Genomic DNA, 12,646 nt, shown 5'->3' with positions numbered 1-12,646 from the left:
AGTCAACCAGTCCTGCTACACGGAGGCCAACCAGAATAATCTGCTATGTCTATCACACCACAGCTGACTGACACACAGAAGAAGGTATTACTAATGTTGCATTATATATTACCTAAGTATTACGTCCCTAATGTCCACAATTACCAAGAAATTATGAATTAAGATTGTATGGTTAGATTTTTTCACTTCAAGTTTTCCAGCTTTGCTTCACTTCACTTGCTCAAGCCATTGAAAGGAAAGATTAGCACTAATATCTTCACTGCTACCCTGCAGAAAGCACTACTGTAGCTACGATGACGAAAGGATTTTAAAAGAAAGGTCAGCAGGTAATGCTAAAGGTAAATTCTTACTAGACTAAGCAACAGATTTGGGAATATATATATATATATACACAAGCTTTCATATGCAAAGTTCTGATAAATGCATAAGGTTTCAGACCTAGAATCCATTTTTCCTGTAACATATTTTTTAAATTACATTTTTGTTACAACGAATGCTTAGATTAACTGAAAATACCTGTGGTGCTTGAGAAAACAAACAAAAAAATCCCCCAAGCCCAGGAAACAAAGCTTTTTGACTTTCCATTCTCATCAAACACTACTGCTCTCCAAAACTGAGTCTTTGTCACATGGTACTAGAGCTAAACAATATACATCTCAACAAGGCTGAGATGGAGCTCAGGTCACCCAGGGCAGTACTCAGATCAGGGATCCAAGAACCTGGCTTTCCTTCTTAGAAGGCTTTCATTGATAATTCACTGACCTTTGGTTAATGCTAGGTATTGGCTGCCATCACATCTTTGTCTCAACTACCCCCAACAACAATGCTGCACCTGGTAACGCATCATCTTGCTCAAGCCTCAATGTCCTCTGAAGCATTACTGGTTAACAGAAGTCCAAGTTCATTTAAATCAGCTAGTAATCAATGTATCTTGGATACATGGGGATAAAGATGGATTTCCAATTCTGTGTTCTAATGGTGTTATGGCTTGAGACAAGAAGCTTGCTTATAGCTTTTGAGTAAGATCAGCCTGGCTGAATTTAATGACAGCAGCCTTTGTGACTACAGCTGAGGACAAGTTCTGGTTAGGAAACAGAACTGCTTTGCCTCAGACAGTTACGAGGTGTTCCAAGAAGTCAGAATCTCCTAGTGCTGCTTCAATGACAGTACATACCAGTTTCTACTAGACAGACATACCTCCACAATCTTCTCCCTGTTTTTAGTTGGATTCATGGGAGGTTCTGTGAGTAGTATTTTACAATTTTTTGTGTCAATATTAAGTTTTTCTGGTCCAAACGTGTAATCCCAGAGATGCTTCATATCATCCCAGTTCCGAACTATGCCATTCTCCATCGGATAATTCACTTCCAGCATTGAGCGTAATTCACTTGCTTCATCACCAACCATGAGATCCTGGAAAATTTCAATACAGAAACATGTCAGTGCTTGCAAAGTTTTCCAAACACCAAAATCCTCAAGAATGACATGAACGGCTCCAGCCTGTGTCCAAGTGTGTTCTTAAAGAATGCCCACATTTTAGAACCATTTTCAGGTACTCCAGAGAGAAGCACAATATATATTGTGTAGTATTTAAATTTGGTTGTTACCCATCCCACACCTTTTCCAAACTAAACTTTATTAATTCCATTTTCCAATTAACTTTAAACATGCCAATAAACCACAGCCAGATGCCACAAAGACCTTTATAAGCACAGATCTTTCTCCAAAATTCTTTTATCAAATACTAATTTCTAAGGGCTAAGATGCAAAATAGCACATAAGGGCAGTAGGTGGGATTGGCAGAGTATTTTTCCATGCATGTTGCAAATTTCTGTGCACAATACCAAAAAAGGAATAATGAGTGGTGAATAAGCATACCGAACAGTAGCAAAAGCAAATAAGAGATTAGAAGTTCCACACCAGACATTAAAAGAAACAATGGTTTACATATTGCCTATGTCAGTAGGGTGTGAAGAGACACATCTAAATATAAAATATACCCTCGTCTGTTCCAGGCCAAGACTCCCAAGCCAAAACCCCCAGTAATACATTCTTACACAAATACAACCAACTAATGCATAGTTTGTATAGTCATTTCACACTGATTAAGCAATCTGTTTATTAAAGTTAGTTATGCAAACATTGCACATTCAAATTAGTAGCATCATATCGTCTCCTTTCCCACGTATTTCCCAGAGGAAGTATGCACAGTAACATCTTCTCTTTGCTCCCTATTATACCCCAGACTCTTCTAAAGAAGCCTTAACTGACTCGCTTGCCTGTAGCCCTTAAGAACATACTTCCAGGTACCAACAGCACTGTTTCCATACTAATATTCTATTAATTTAATAGAAAAAAACCCATCTGCTTCATACAAAAATATGCCCCGCAGTTTGCAGTTGCTGTGGCACAGGAAACTTTGAAGTGAGAGTTACTCAACCTGCTGGTCAATGCTAGGGAAAAAAAGATGCACAATGAAAAAACTGGTGCCCGGTTTATAATGCCTTTTTTTTTTTTAAGTAACCTGAACAGTTACTGTTGACTATATAAAAAGTGAATTGAAAATCAAACCATTCCTCTTCCACCCCCTCTCACTGACAATGTGCTTTCTTTGTTTTCCCTTGCAGAGCAAATCACACTTCAGTTCTCGACTGTACGGAAGACGAAAGTCAAGACTCCAACATTTTAAATCAGATGTATGCTAGTGAAACTGTACTATGAAAACTCTACCACGCAGCCACATCAGTCCTGAGAATTTAAGATGACAACTCCACCAGTCAGAAGAATCAGAAGCCTTTTTATGCATTGTTCTTTGAGACTCCATGCTGCTGAACAGGACATAGCCCAGGAAAAGCCACTACTCAAACGTGCAATGAAAGCTGCACAAAACTTTCACATCCTTTCAAAACAAAGCTAAAGGCCAGAACAATTGTTCTCAAGAGCATGCTAACAAATACAAGCACTTGGTAGGTGAAAAGGAAGAAAGACAGCACAACTGAGTTTGCAGAGAGGAACCAGTGTCATGACATCCAATGATTCTGCAACTTTGGTACTCAGTAACACTTGTCTAACTGATATCTGAAGGTTTATTCAAACTCTTGGTTTGTAATGTTAAACAGAGCAATTCCTACTGCTAATGAGGTTAAGCTCCTGTTGATCTTTAAGTGTTATTCTTACATCTTGCAAACCTACAGGTTATATAGCATTTAGAAGCAATACATAAAATATTCTCATGAATTAGTTGCTAGTAAACCAAAGCAATGACCAACGTCCAAAATAAGTATGTATTCAAATGTAAAATGTAGGACAAGACAAACAATGAACAGCATCAAAAAATAACATAACAGCTACCAGGTCCCATCAAGCAAAAATGGTAAACAAACAGCACAGGGGCACCTCACTTACCATCTTTTTGTTATTCTACTTCAACAGGTCAAGAAAGGTGAAGAAAGAAGGTAGAAGCAAGAAAGTCAGAAAAGGCCTAAATGAAATTCTCAAATTATTTTAAGTACACAGTAGAAATAGGCTGAAAAGAGATGCATGTACAGCAGGAAATGATCTGAGTTAGTTTAGTTAGGGCCAGACTATCATTCTCAGAATCTCAGATTAAAACATCTCTTTAAAGGAAGCTACTGCTACAGGTCAATGCCATGTCATGTTTATGCATCTTACATTGTCTATTTCTCATAAACAGGATTCTGTGCCCAAATTCTCTGTAATGCTGGAGTTTTACCCTGGGCAAGGAGTTCATCTGAACTAGGCAAGACCCTGCACGAGGCACTTGACCATAACTAACTTTGACATGCTAAATTAAAGTTTTGTTTTAAAAATTCTACTTTAATTACCCAAGAACTGAAAACTGTAACACAAAAGCATTCACCGATAAGCAGGCTAATCTGTTCATGTATCACAGAGCAAATACCCAAAAAGAACCAAATAAGACATATTTACTTTAATTATGGCTTCTTCTCTCAGAATGGAAATAAGCAATCACGAAGTGCAGTAGTAAGAGCAGCGCCTCAAAGCTCTTTTCCTATAGCAAGCTATGGAGGTAGGAAGATAATTAAAGCAGCCAGGAAGCACTATGAGATATTCGAAGTGTATGTGCATAAACATTGTCCAAAATTATACTAAAGCCACTTCCATGATTATTAAGATGTTTTCCTCCTTTCATTAAATTCACTTTGAGTCACCTAAGCTGCCAAAAGCAACAGGATAACGATCAGCACCATTAGGGCAAATCTACTTATTCTGTATGTCAAAAGGAAAGGTCATATTGTTTCTGGCAGCTGCCTTTGGACAGGCAGTCCCAAAGAGGCTGGTCAGAGCCACCTCTTCCTCACTTCAAACCCAGGGAACGACCCTGGGTTTCTGCCTTTGGCAGAAACTGATCTGAACTGTAGGACATGGACCATGGCTCAGGTCTGATCTGCTCCAAACCTAAAAAGGTTATCAACTCTGAAACCAGCTGCAAAGATTAGTAAGTCAGTAAAAGCATCTATGCTTCTGGTTTTAGAGTTTTAAGGTTGCAATTTGAAGCAAAATAATCCCACTAATAACTGAAGTTTTATTTCCAGAACTAGGGACTCCAAGTAAGAGAAAAAGCTGTATCCCTGCTGCTAGCTGAAACAAGAATCTAGAAGGAAAACATGGACAAAGCAACTTGAAATCAGTTAACTCAATAGATGGCTGATTACCACTGTTTTGATCAGCTTCCAGGATCTTCTCACAGTGTTTCTGAATTTCAGAGGAATGACAGCTTTTCTGTACAGTTTTTAAAAGTCAAGCTGATACTCTTCTTGCCAGCTTCAGTTTTAAACTAATCCCATAAGAACTTGCAGTGAATGGCTAGAATTAAATTTTGGCATAAAACTCACCTGCTAAAATAGATCTATTTACTGGTTTTAGGAAATCTGCACAAATCTCAAAGAAAAACAGTACACATGCTTAACAAGTCTTCCTACTGCATTATCCTACTGGGATACCCAAAGTATCTGTGGCAGGGATTTCTTCTCTTGATACACTACTTCCTTACAAAAGGGTGACAAGCTATTATAGGCAGATGCTACAAAACTTCTAGGAAGAACCTCGACACCATTTATACTTCCTAAACTACACCCATGTGATCCATGCTCAAGCAGAAGACACGCAATGCATGAGAAAATACAGTTTACTGGTTCTTTCACGCTGATCTCATAGCAATTACCCACTTCCTGTCTTTCCAATGTCACATGTAATGATATTAAACTAAGTTATCAGACAATCAGAAGATAGAGCAAGACTAGCAGGACGGGCTGTTATCATAACATCTGGAAAGAAAACATAACTTCAACAATGAGATTTCATGCCAGGGTATTTTTCTTGGACTTAAGACTTGTAAATCACTGCATAACTTGCATAAAACTTTACCAGGACCTTGAGTCTTTCCAGAGAAAGGAAGATGTTTTCCCTCTCCTTACAAAAACTCCTATCTACTGTCAAAGGGAAAGTTCTCCATCCTTCAAACAAATTGTCCTGGCTGATACAAGGTAAGTGGCACTGCACAACAAAACCACACAACAAAATAAGCCAGTGCAATTTGGAAAGGTCCAGTATCTTTCATCCCCTTGACTTCCTAGTATAGCCTTCTGCTGAAACTACTACCATGTTACAGGCAGCAATCAGAAAACTGAAGTTCTCCTCATCACCCAGAGGGTTCTGAAACTAAGGAACAAGAGTGGGCAGATTTTATCTTTTTTCCTTTACTAAGCTGCTTCTCAGAAGCAACAAGGAAATCAAAAGTGAAAACCTGTACATGGTTCTACTTGACCTTCCTTCCCTTGCCTAAGTGAGGTCCTCTGCAGTTCTGTGTTGCCTCCTGCTTCACCCTTGCTCTTGAACTGGAGCTTGCACAACTCTTTAGTGAGGCAGTCAAAACTACACCTGACAAAGAAATCACTCTTTTTCAGCTGGATCAGCTCAGTCAAGTGGCTCACCACATGACTGCACAAGGTGAGAGCGTGTGGCAAGAAGCAAGAAGAAAGGATGTGACCAAAGCAGGGTCAAGACATGTACTGAAGGCTGTTATTGCAGAAGCAACTACTAACATTTGAAGGGTTACTCTGTAATTACAAAATAAAGCAAGAAACAATAGCTCCCCAGACTTCAGAAAAGGATTCACAAACAGTGGTGGCCTCCCATTCCAATTTGGAATAACATCCCGAGATGAAGTAGCATGAACACAGCCTCTCCATCTCTAACTGTTAGAGAGTACCTACATCTACCAACAGGAAAAAGAAAACAAAAACAATAGAAACAATGAAATGCAAACACAACCAAGGTTAAACATCTCATACAAGATCACAGATGATCAACTGCAAGTAGAAAGCAAACAGCATAGAAAAACCTGGAAGCTCCAGCAGCTCTTCAGCATTGTCTCAGAATCTCACAGTACAGCTCAGTGACAAACATCAACCACTTCTCCCTCATTTCTGCCTTTCAATCTTGACATCATTTACATATTGGCATTTGAAACCCCTTTTTGCCCATAGTACCTGCTGCCTCCTCAGCTGTACTATCTGAAGGTCTCCAGTGCTTTAGATTACCCTCCTAAAAACTGTAGTTTGACAGTACAGCCCAGTACAGAAATGAATCAAGAGATACTGGAACAGCATAAAGGGGAATTAAGAAAAACAAATTTGCAAACACTGCATAAGTCAAAAGCTGCCCCTAAATATTTTTATCTGTCAGAAAGCAATAATGATGAAAAAAAAACATACCTTGATTTCAATGTTTCCCACTTTAGCAGTTGATCTTATAATGGGTCGTCCAACCAAAGCTGGAAAAATGTGCTCTGGAAAATTTGAGCCCGCATAGCCACACTTCACAAACTGAAAAGGAATAAATGGGTTTATTAGCATAAGCATTGCTTTATTTTACCGAAAGAAATCTGGTTTGGGGAAAAAAATTAGAAGTCCAAATTTAGGAGCATGTGTCCAACTGGAAGCCAATTGAATTTATACTTTCAAATCGATTTTACACATTTCAGATGACGGGTACATACGAAAAAGTGAATTAAAGAATTTTCCAGAATGTTTTCAGATTGTCAGATTTTTGAGAAACAGTATTGAAATGACTGCACTGAGAGGTGTGAGAGAAGTGTTTGAATCTGGATTTCCTGCCACTCCTTAAAAAAAGTTGTCTAGCAACCTAAAATCCATCACCTTGTAATGAATACCCAATGAGACTAAATTCGATCACCTTTCCAATTAGAGCACACAGTAGCATTAATGAGTTACACATCAGACAAAACCAAACCCTTGTGAATTCAGGTGTTATGCTGTTACAAGTGTGTAACACTGAGATCATGTGCAATTCAGATGCATTTCTCAGGAGTTTCATGATTTTTAAGGGTTTCTTTTAAGGAGTTTGCAGTAAGCACTTTAAAAACCAGTAGCACAACCAAAACCTCAGCGGATGGTAGTTCACACCAAACAGGATACTCTGGAAAAGTGTTTGTTACCCAAATATGTACAAAAGGAAGCTTTGTATCATTTGGTCTCAAGATATACACTGTATATACACTAAGAAAACAGTGAGGATTAACTGAGCCTGAATAAAATGTAGTCATTAGAGGAAGATCAGCTGTGAAACAAGAACTTCTTTAGCAAGAAGTACAATTTGAGCTCATGGGGATCTTAGGCTCTTGTACTCCAACGTTCATCTATCATACTCTGATTTTGTGCCTGCAGTTCATACAGAGCAGGCTTCTGGTTTTTTGATGCATACTTTGCATACTGAGCTGTACCAGCATGCCAGAACAAAATCCTGCAGATCCCAAACAAACATTGCACATTTTCAACTGCACAATTACTCAACCATCTAGGTGTAACAGCAGTAGCACAGCATCGCTGGGTCATTCAGGTTGGAGAGAACCTCAGGAGCCATCTCATCCAACCTTGGGCTCAAGGCAGTCAACACTGAATTCAGACCAGCTTGCTTTGGGCTTTGACCAGTTGGATGTTGGAAGCCTCCAAGGGCTGGCAATTCACAGCCTCTTGGGGCCCAGTCCCAAAGCTTAATTATCCACTTCAGGTTGTGTTAAAAGCTACCTGCAAGAATTTCCAAAACCTGAAGACTGCCACTGAAACAATTATCACAGCAAAGAGAACAGCTAATTGCAGCTGAAGGGAACTCTGTCATTACACTGACGCAAACATGAAAAGTCACTTTCTATTGCTCTAAATTATTCGCCTTTACTGCAGTAAAAAGGGCACCTGCTGTGGAAAAGAATTCATAAAGCCAGTTATAGAAGGAGCCAAGAGATATTTTAATTAAAGTTGGGCTAATACAAGGAGTAAAGGATTTATTTTTGTTTTTTGTGACCTTAATTTCCTTCATCCCATCTCCAAAGGCAGAGCTGTTTGGAATACTTGAAGTATAGCACTGTGTATACAACTCAATTCCCTCATTCTGCTTCAACCCCAGTCCTCCAAAAAGGCAAGTACTTATCAACTCTTTTGCTTATATTAAGGCCAGAAGTACCCAGGAGTTACACAGATCTTATCTGTGGATTCAAGAATGCAGTGCTGCTACAAGAAAGCAGAGCAGCCACAAGCATTTCTGGATTCCACTACCTGAATCCACCAGAAGATTCTACCAGAAGTTTTATACCAAAGGGAACATGAGACATCCTGAAGGTCTGAGCTGAGTCCAAGTTTTAATAAAAACAAGCTCCCTTCCAAACTTCACAGATTCCTGCATTCAGGGCAATAACACAATTTTTGTTGCTACTGTAATATTTAGGTAATCTTGTTATAAATTTCATTGTGCAGGGCCTGGTCAAGCTAGAAGGAAGTTCTATAAAACAGCCCATACAATCTCATCCTCTAGCTTAGGGTCAAGTACAACCCGGGCACCTCTAGGTAGCCCACACACCTTCACACCCTTCTATTTCCTTACAGCTTTTCCTCCTTTTCTTCCCCCAGCATGAAGCAACTTCCCTACCAGTCATCACCAACAGTGTTGGTCAACAGAAGACCAGTTACATCTAAATGAATCTTTACAACTCAAGCTCCTGGAGCACCCATCAAGAAGCTCTGCTACCCATGCTGTTAAATCCTGGACCAAGCAAACAACCCCCAAGATTCACATAGCAACCACTGAGATATGCGACCCAAACTACCGCACAAAGTCAGTAAGTGCCTCTTGGCCAACCTTAAAAATACCTCTCAAAATCACATACAACTGTGCTGACCTAGAAAATGCTGACCTACAAAAATACTATTCTGTGCTCTCACTATTTGAACTGTAATAGTAACTTCCAGCCCCTTTCCGTCTTAAGACCTTGACACACCTTCCTGCAAAGTCAACAATGTTGGCAATTAACAAATCCTGGATTTTAAAAACAGATTTGTCATTCCTCCAACCAGCCTCAAAAACAATCAGAACCAGATTTAATCTATGTGAACTACAATGAGCAAGATTAAGCTGGGACATTCAGTCTGTCCCTACCTCTTGCACCCAGAACAGAGAGCCTAAAATAAATGGCATTTTAACAAATTTGGGTAAACTCAGCAGCTGGCAGATGGGGCAGAATTTTAACTCTGTCTCCTCCCTTCAGGTGTGAAATTTCCCCTCCTGGCTACATGAAAATTTGGTGAAGATAGGAACGAGTCAGCCCTGTACATCACCTTCCCCATCAATGAGAGCATCCCCACTGCAGTATTCTCTCTGACAGGGTACCAAATATACAGCTGCTGGTTCAGTGGGTTTGTGATGACCTAACATTGGATATTATGGCTGAAGAACCAGACTTGGCCAAACTACCAATAGGTAAAGGCACCAAAGAAACACAGATGTAATAATAGATCCTGGACAGTGTTAGGTTTTTGAAGTGGTACAAGAAACATGAGATATTTCTCCCTCCTGTTCCTTACAGGAGATCCTCCAAAATCTTCTGATAAATGTTACTAACTGCAGTAGTCTGGAATATAATCAGCTTCTCTTTTCTTGTGCCAGACATTAAATACTGTTCCTGCCATTCTCTATTTGAAACTCGAGTACAATTTATATACCATGCACTTGTTTCTCTTCCATTTCTTATTGTACACAACCCCTGGAACAACTATCATATTCTGTACAATGCTCAGTACACATCATGTCTTGAACAGTAACACCAACACTCAACGAATTTATGCATCTAAGGAAGCCAAGAGTTCATCATCATTCATTTCTGCACACATTTGCTCTATGTTCAGAATGTGGTAAGAAGAGCTATTGAGCTTGCCTGTGTGCAAGACCACGTATGTAAGAAGTTTTACCATATATAGTTTCTTCTCCATTTCACTGTGGTTTATACTGACTCTTTCACTTCCTACTGAGTCATCAAACAGTAAGAACTTGTATGTATAAGTACTCTTTCAAATTAAAAGAATGAGGAAGCTCACAAACAGGTCACATGACAAGTTTTAAGATGAATACTAATATTCTTATCAGGTCTCTGAGCTTGATTCTTTCTATTGACACAACACAAACAAAAACCCTAAATACAATTACAGCAATTTTACAGGCCACCAAGTAGCTTAACTGCTTGTCCTACACCACCACCACCACCATCCCTCTCTAATGCTTTAGACCTTTGAGGTGCCACTGCCTGCCTCTCTCCTAACCCATGTGTTGCGAGAACTTCCTTCTAGGCACCTCTTCCTCAAAGATTGGTTGCAGTTAGAAGTCCTCTTGCAGCATAACAAGAACAGTGAATTTCAAAGCCAAGCCTAAAGGTAAAATTGCATGTGATTTTTCTAAAGATAGCCTCCATTTTTATGTACTATTTCTGGCAAGAGATTTCATTTCAATCATGGTTTTAAACACGACATATCAGAGTGTATCAGAAATCACTGACATAAAGTGTCTCTTCTTTGTCATACAGGAAAAAAGATAATAAAAATACTGGTTTGGCAATATAGGATTATTTGATAATCTCAATATGCAGTTGAGGCTCAAAAGACTTACCAGATGAAATTTTCTTCCAGATTAATTATTCAATTCTAGTTTAACTGTCTAAATTCAACCAAATAGTTTGAGTTCACCAATTTAACAAGTATTTCTTGATGCTTTGCTCTCCCACATAATGAACCCTGTGGCCAGGGTACTTCCATACACATGTCATTCTGCTGAGAGGCCAAACACAACCCAAAGCAACACAAGCTGAAGCAACACAGGCCCCTCCTCTCAGCACTGCAACAGCACTACAAAGACACCTTCCACTGTTACAGCTATTTATATCCTGCTGATACAACTCACAGAGAAAATCAAATGTCTCATTCCAATATGCCTCTTGATTCCAAAGCACACACAGATGTGTCACACCGTACAAAATCTGTGCTGCAAACCCAGCTTGGGAAACTGGGGAACAGTTTCCTACCCCATGCCTCACACCTTCCCAAGACCCTCCATAGCACAACACTGCTGTCACTACTGACACGCTAAACATTAACTCAGTGATTTATTGCTGTGTAAAGAACCACACTAAAGGCTGAAGCTTTACATTGTTTTTCAGACCTGGGCCTGACCATAAGAGTATTAAACAAGGAAGAAAAAAAAAAAAAAAAGAGAAAACTAAACCCAGAAAAAAACTCCAAAACTAATAAAGCCCCCACAAAACAAAACAGCTTCCACATCACTTTGTAAGAAGAAAATGGTGAATGCCTCCTTTTTTCCTTTCCTTTTTCTAAATGATAGTGTAAAAAGTGCCCAAAGATTCCAGACCCCAACCCTACTATTTTTTGCTATAGGAGGAAAACCAAGACGACATCAGAACTGTCAAACCCTAGAACAGTCAGATGTGATGTTCTTTCTGAACCGTTTCAATAATTTCAGATGCTAATTGGAAAACCCTCTAATTCAGGATGCTGTATCTCTTGGAACAACATCCTTTGTCTCAACTATTCCCTCTTGGGCTTTAAAGAATATATATATCTTTATACCAACCGTTTATATGTAAAAGCAAAAATCGCTTCCTTTTTTTCCCCACTATTCAAGAGAAGTTCACATGCTGTCAGCTGTGCTAACTCTCCGTATTTCTTTACCAGGGAAAACCCTAGACTGCTAAACAAAATCACCGAGGGAAAATATCCACCTATAGCATCCTGTATCTTTTTGCTTTGAAATGGGATCTTTATCACTTCCTGTGTGGTGCCTCGAAGCCCATGTATCACCGACAAAAGGGTGAGTTTCCAGTGGGTGCCTGCATGCTCACGGAGGACAGAAAAGGTGAAAGGATGGGGAGAAAAACTCTGCGTTTCTCTGGATTAAAAATGCCAATTTTGAGGACGTTACAGATCAGGAAAGTATTAATGACAGGATGACACTCCATTTTGACCAGTAGCTGCAAAAAAAAAAAACCACCCTAAACCCAAGCATTTCCTAAACACCAGTAATCCTGCACCCAGACGATACGTCCCTGTGTGCTCGATGCATAATGCTCTCATTCAGAATTTGAAGAGAATCGGTATTTTTGGTTAAATGCTCGTGGCTGCAGACACTTGCTCAGGCCATGCCGCGAAATACTACATTCACGATAGACCAGCAAAACGCCCGGGGGAGCGGCACAGCGCAACATCCGCGCACCGGGCACAGCACCGAAGCCCCCCGAGGGCGAGTTCTG

At 39.7% G+C, this 12,646-nt stretch overlaps 1 protein-coding gene across 2 annotated transcripts in view; it reads right to left on the bottom strand.

The window, feature by feature from the left end:
- Positions 1–6,864, bottom strand: part of ACTR2 (ARP2 actin-related protein 2 homolog (yeast)) — a 17,337-nt gene extending 10,473 nt beyond the window's left edge. The window contains exons 1-3 of one of the 2 annotated variants that reach the window (XM_010018604.1): positions 6,759–6,863; positions 3,406–3,420; positions 1,198–1,413 (exon numbers count right to left, since the gene is read on the bottom strand). In XM_010018604.1, the coding sequence (XP_010016906.1) occupies positions 1,198–1,413; positions 3,406–3,408 (219 nt within the window). In that variant the 5' untranslated portion in view covers positions 3,409–3,420; positions 6,759–6,863. Of the gene's footprint in view, positions 1–1,197; positions 1,414–3,405; positions 3,421–6,758 lie in introns of both variants that reach the window. The other variant, XM_010018603.1, reaches the window with a different exon arrangement.
- Between the last annotated feature and the right edge of the window lie 5,782 nt (positions 6,865–12,646).

This window comes from Nestor notabilis, unplaced genomic scaffold (assembly GCF_000696875.1).
Source record: "Nestor notabilis isolate BGI_N333 unplaced genomic scaffold, ASM69687v1 scaffold11657, whole genome shotgun sequence".
Classification (NCBI taxonomy): domain Eukaryota; kingdom Metazoa; phylum Chordata; class Aves; order Psittaciformes; family Psittacidae; genus Nestor; species Nestor notabilis.
Note: the sequence above shows the minus strand (reverse complement) of the source record. Positions and strands in the feature narration are given on the sequence as shown.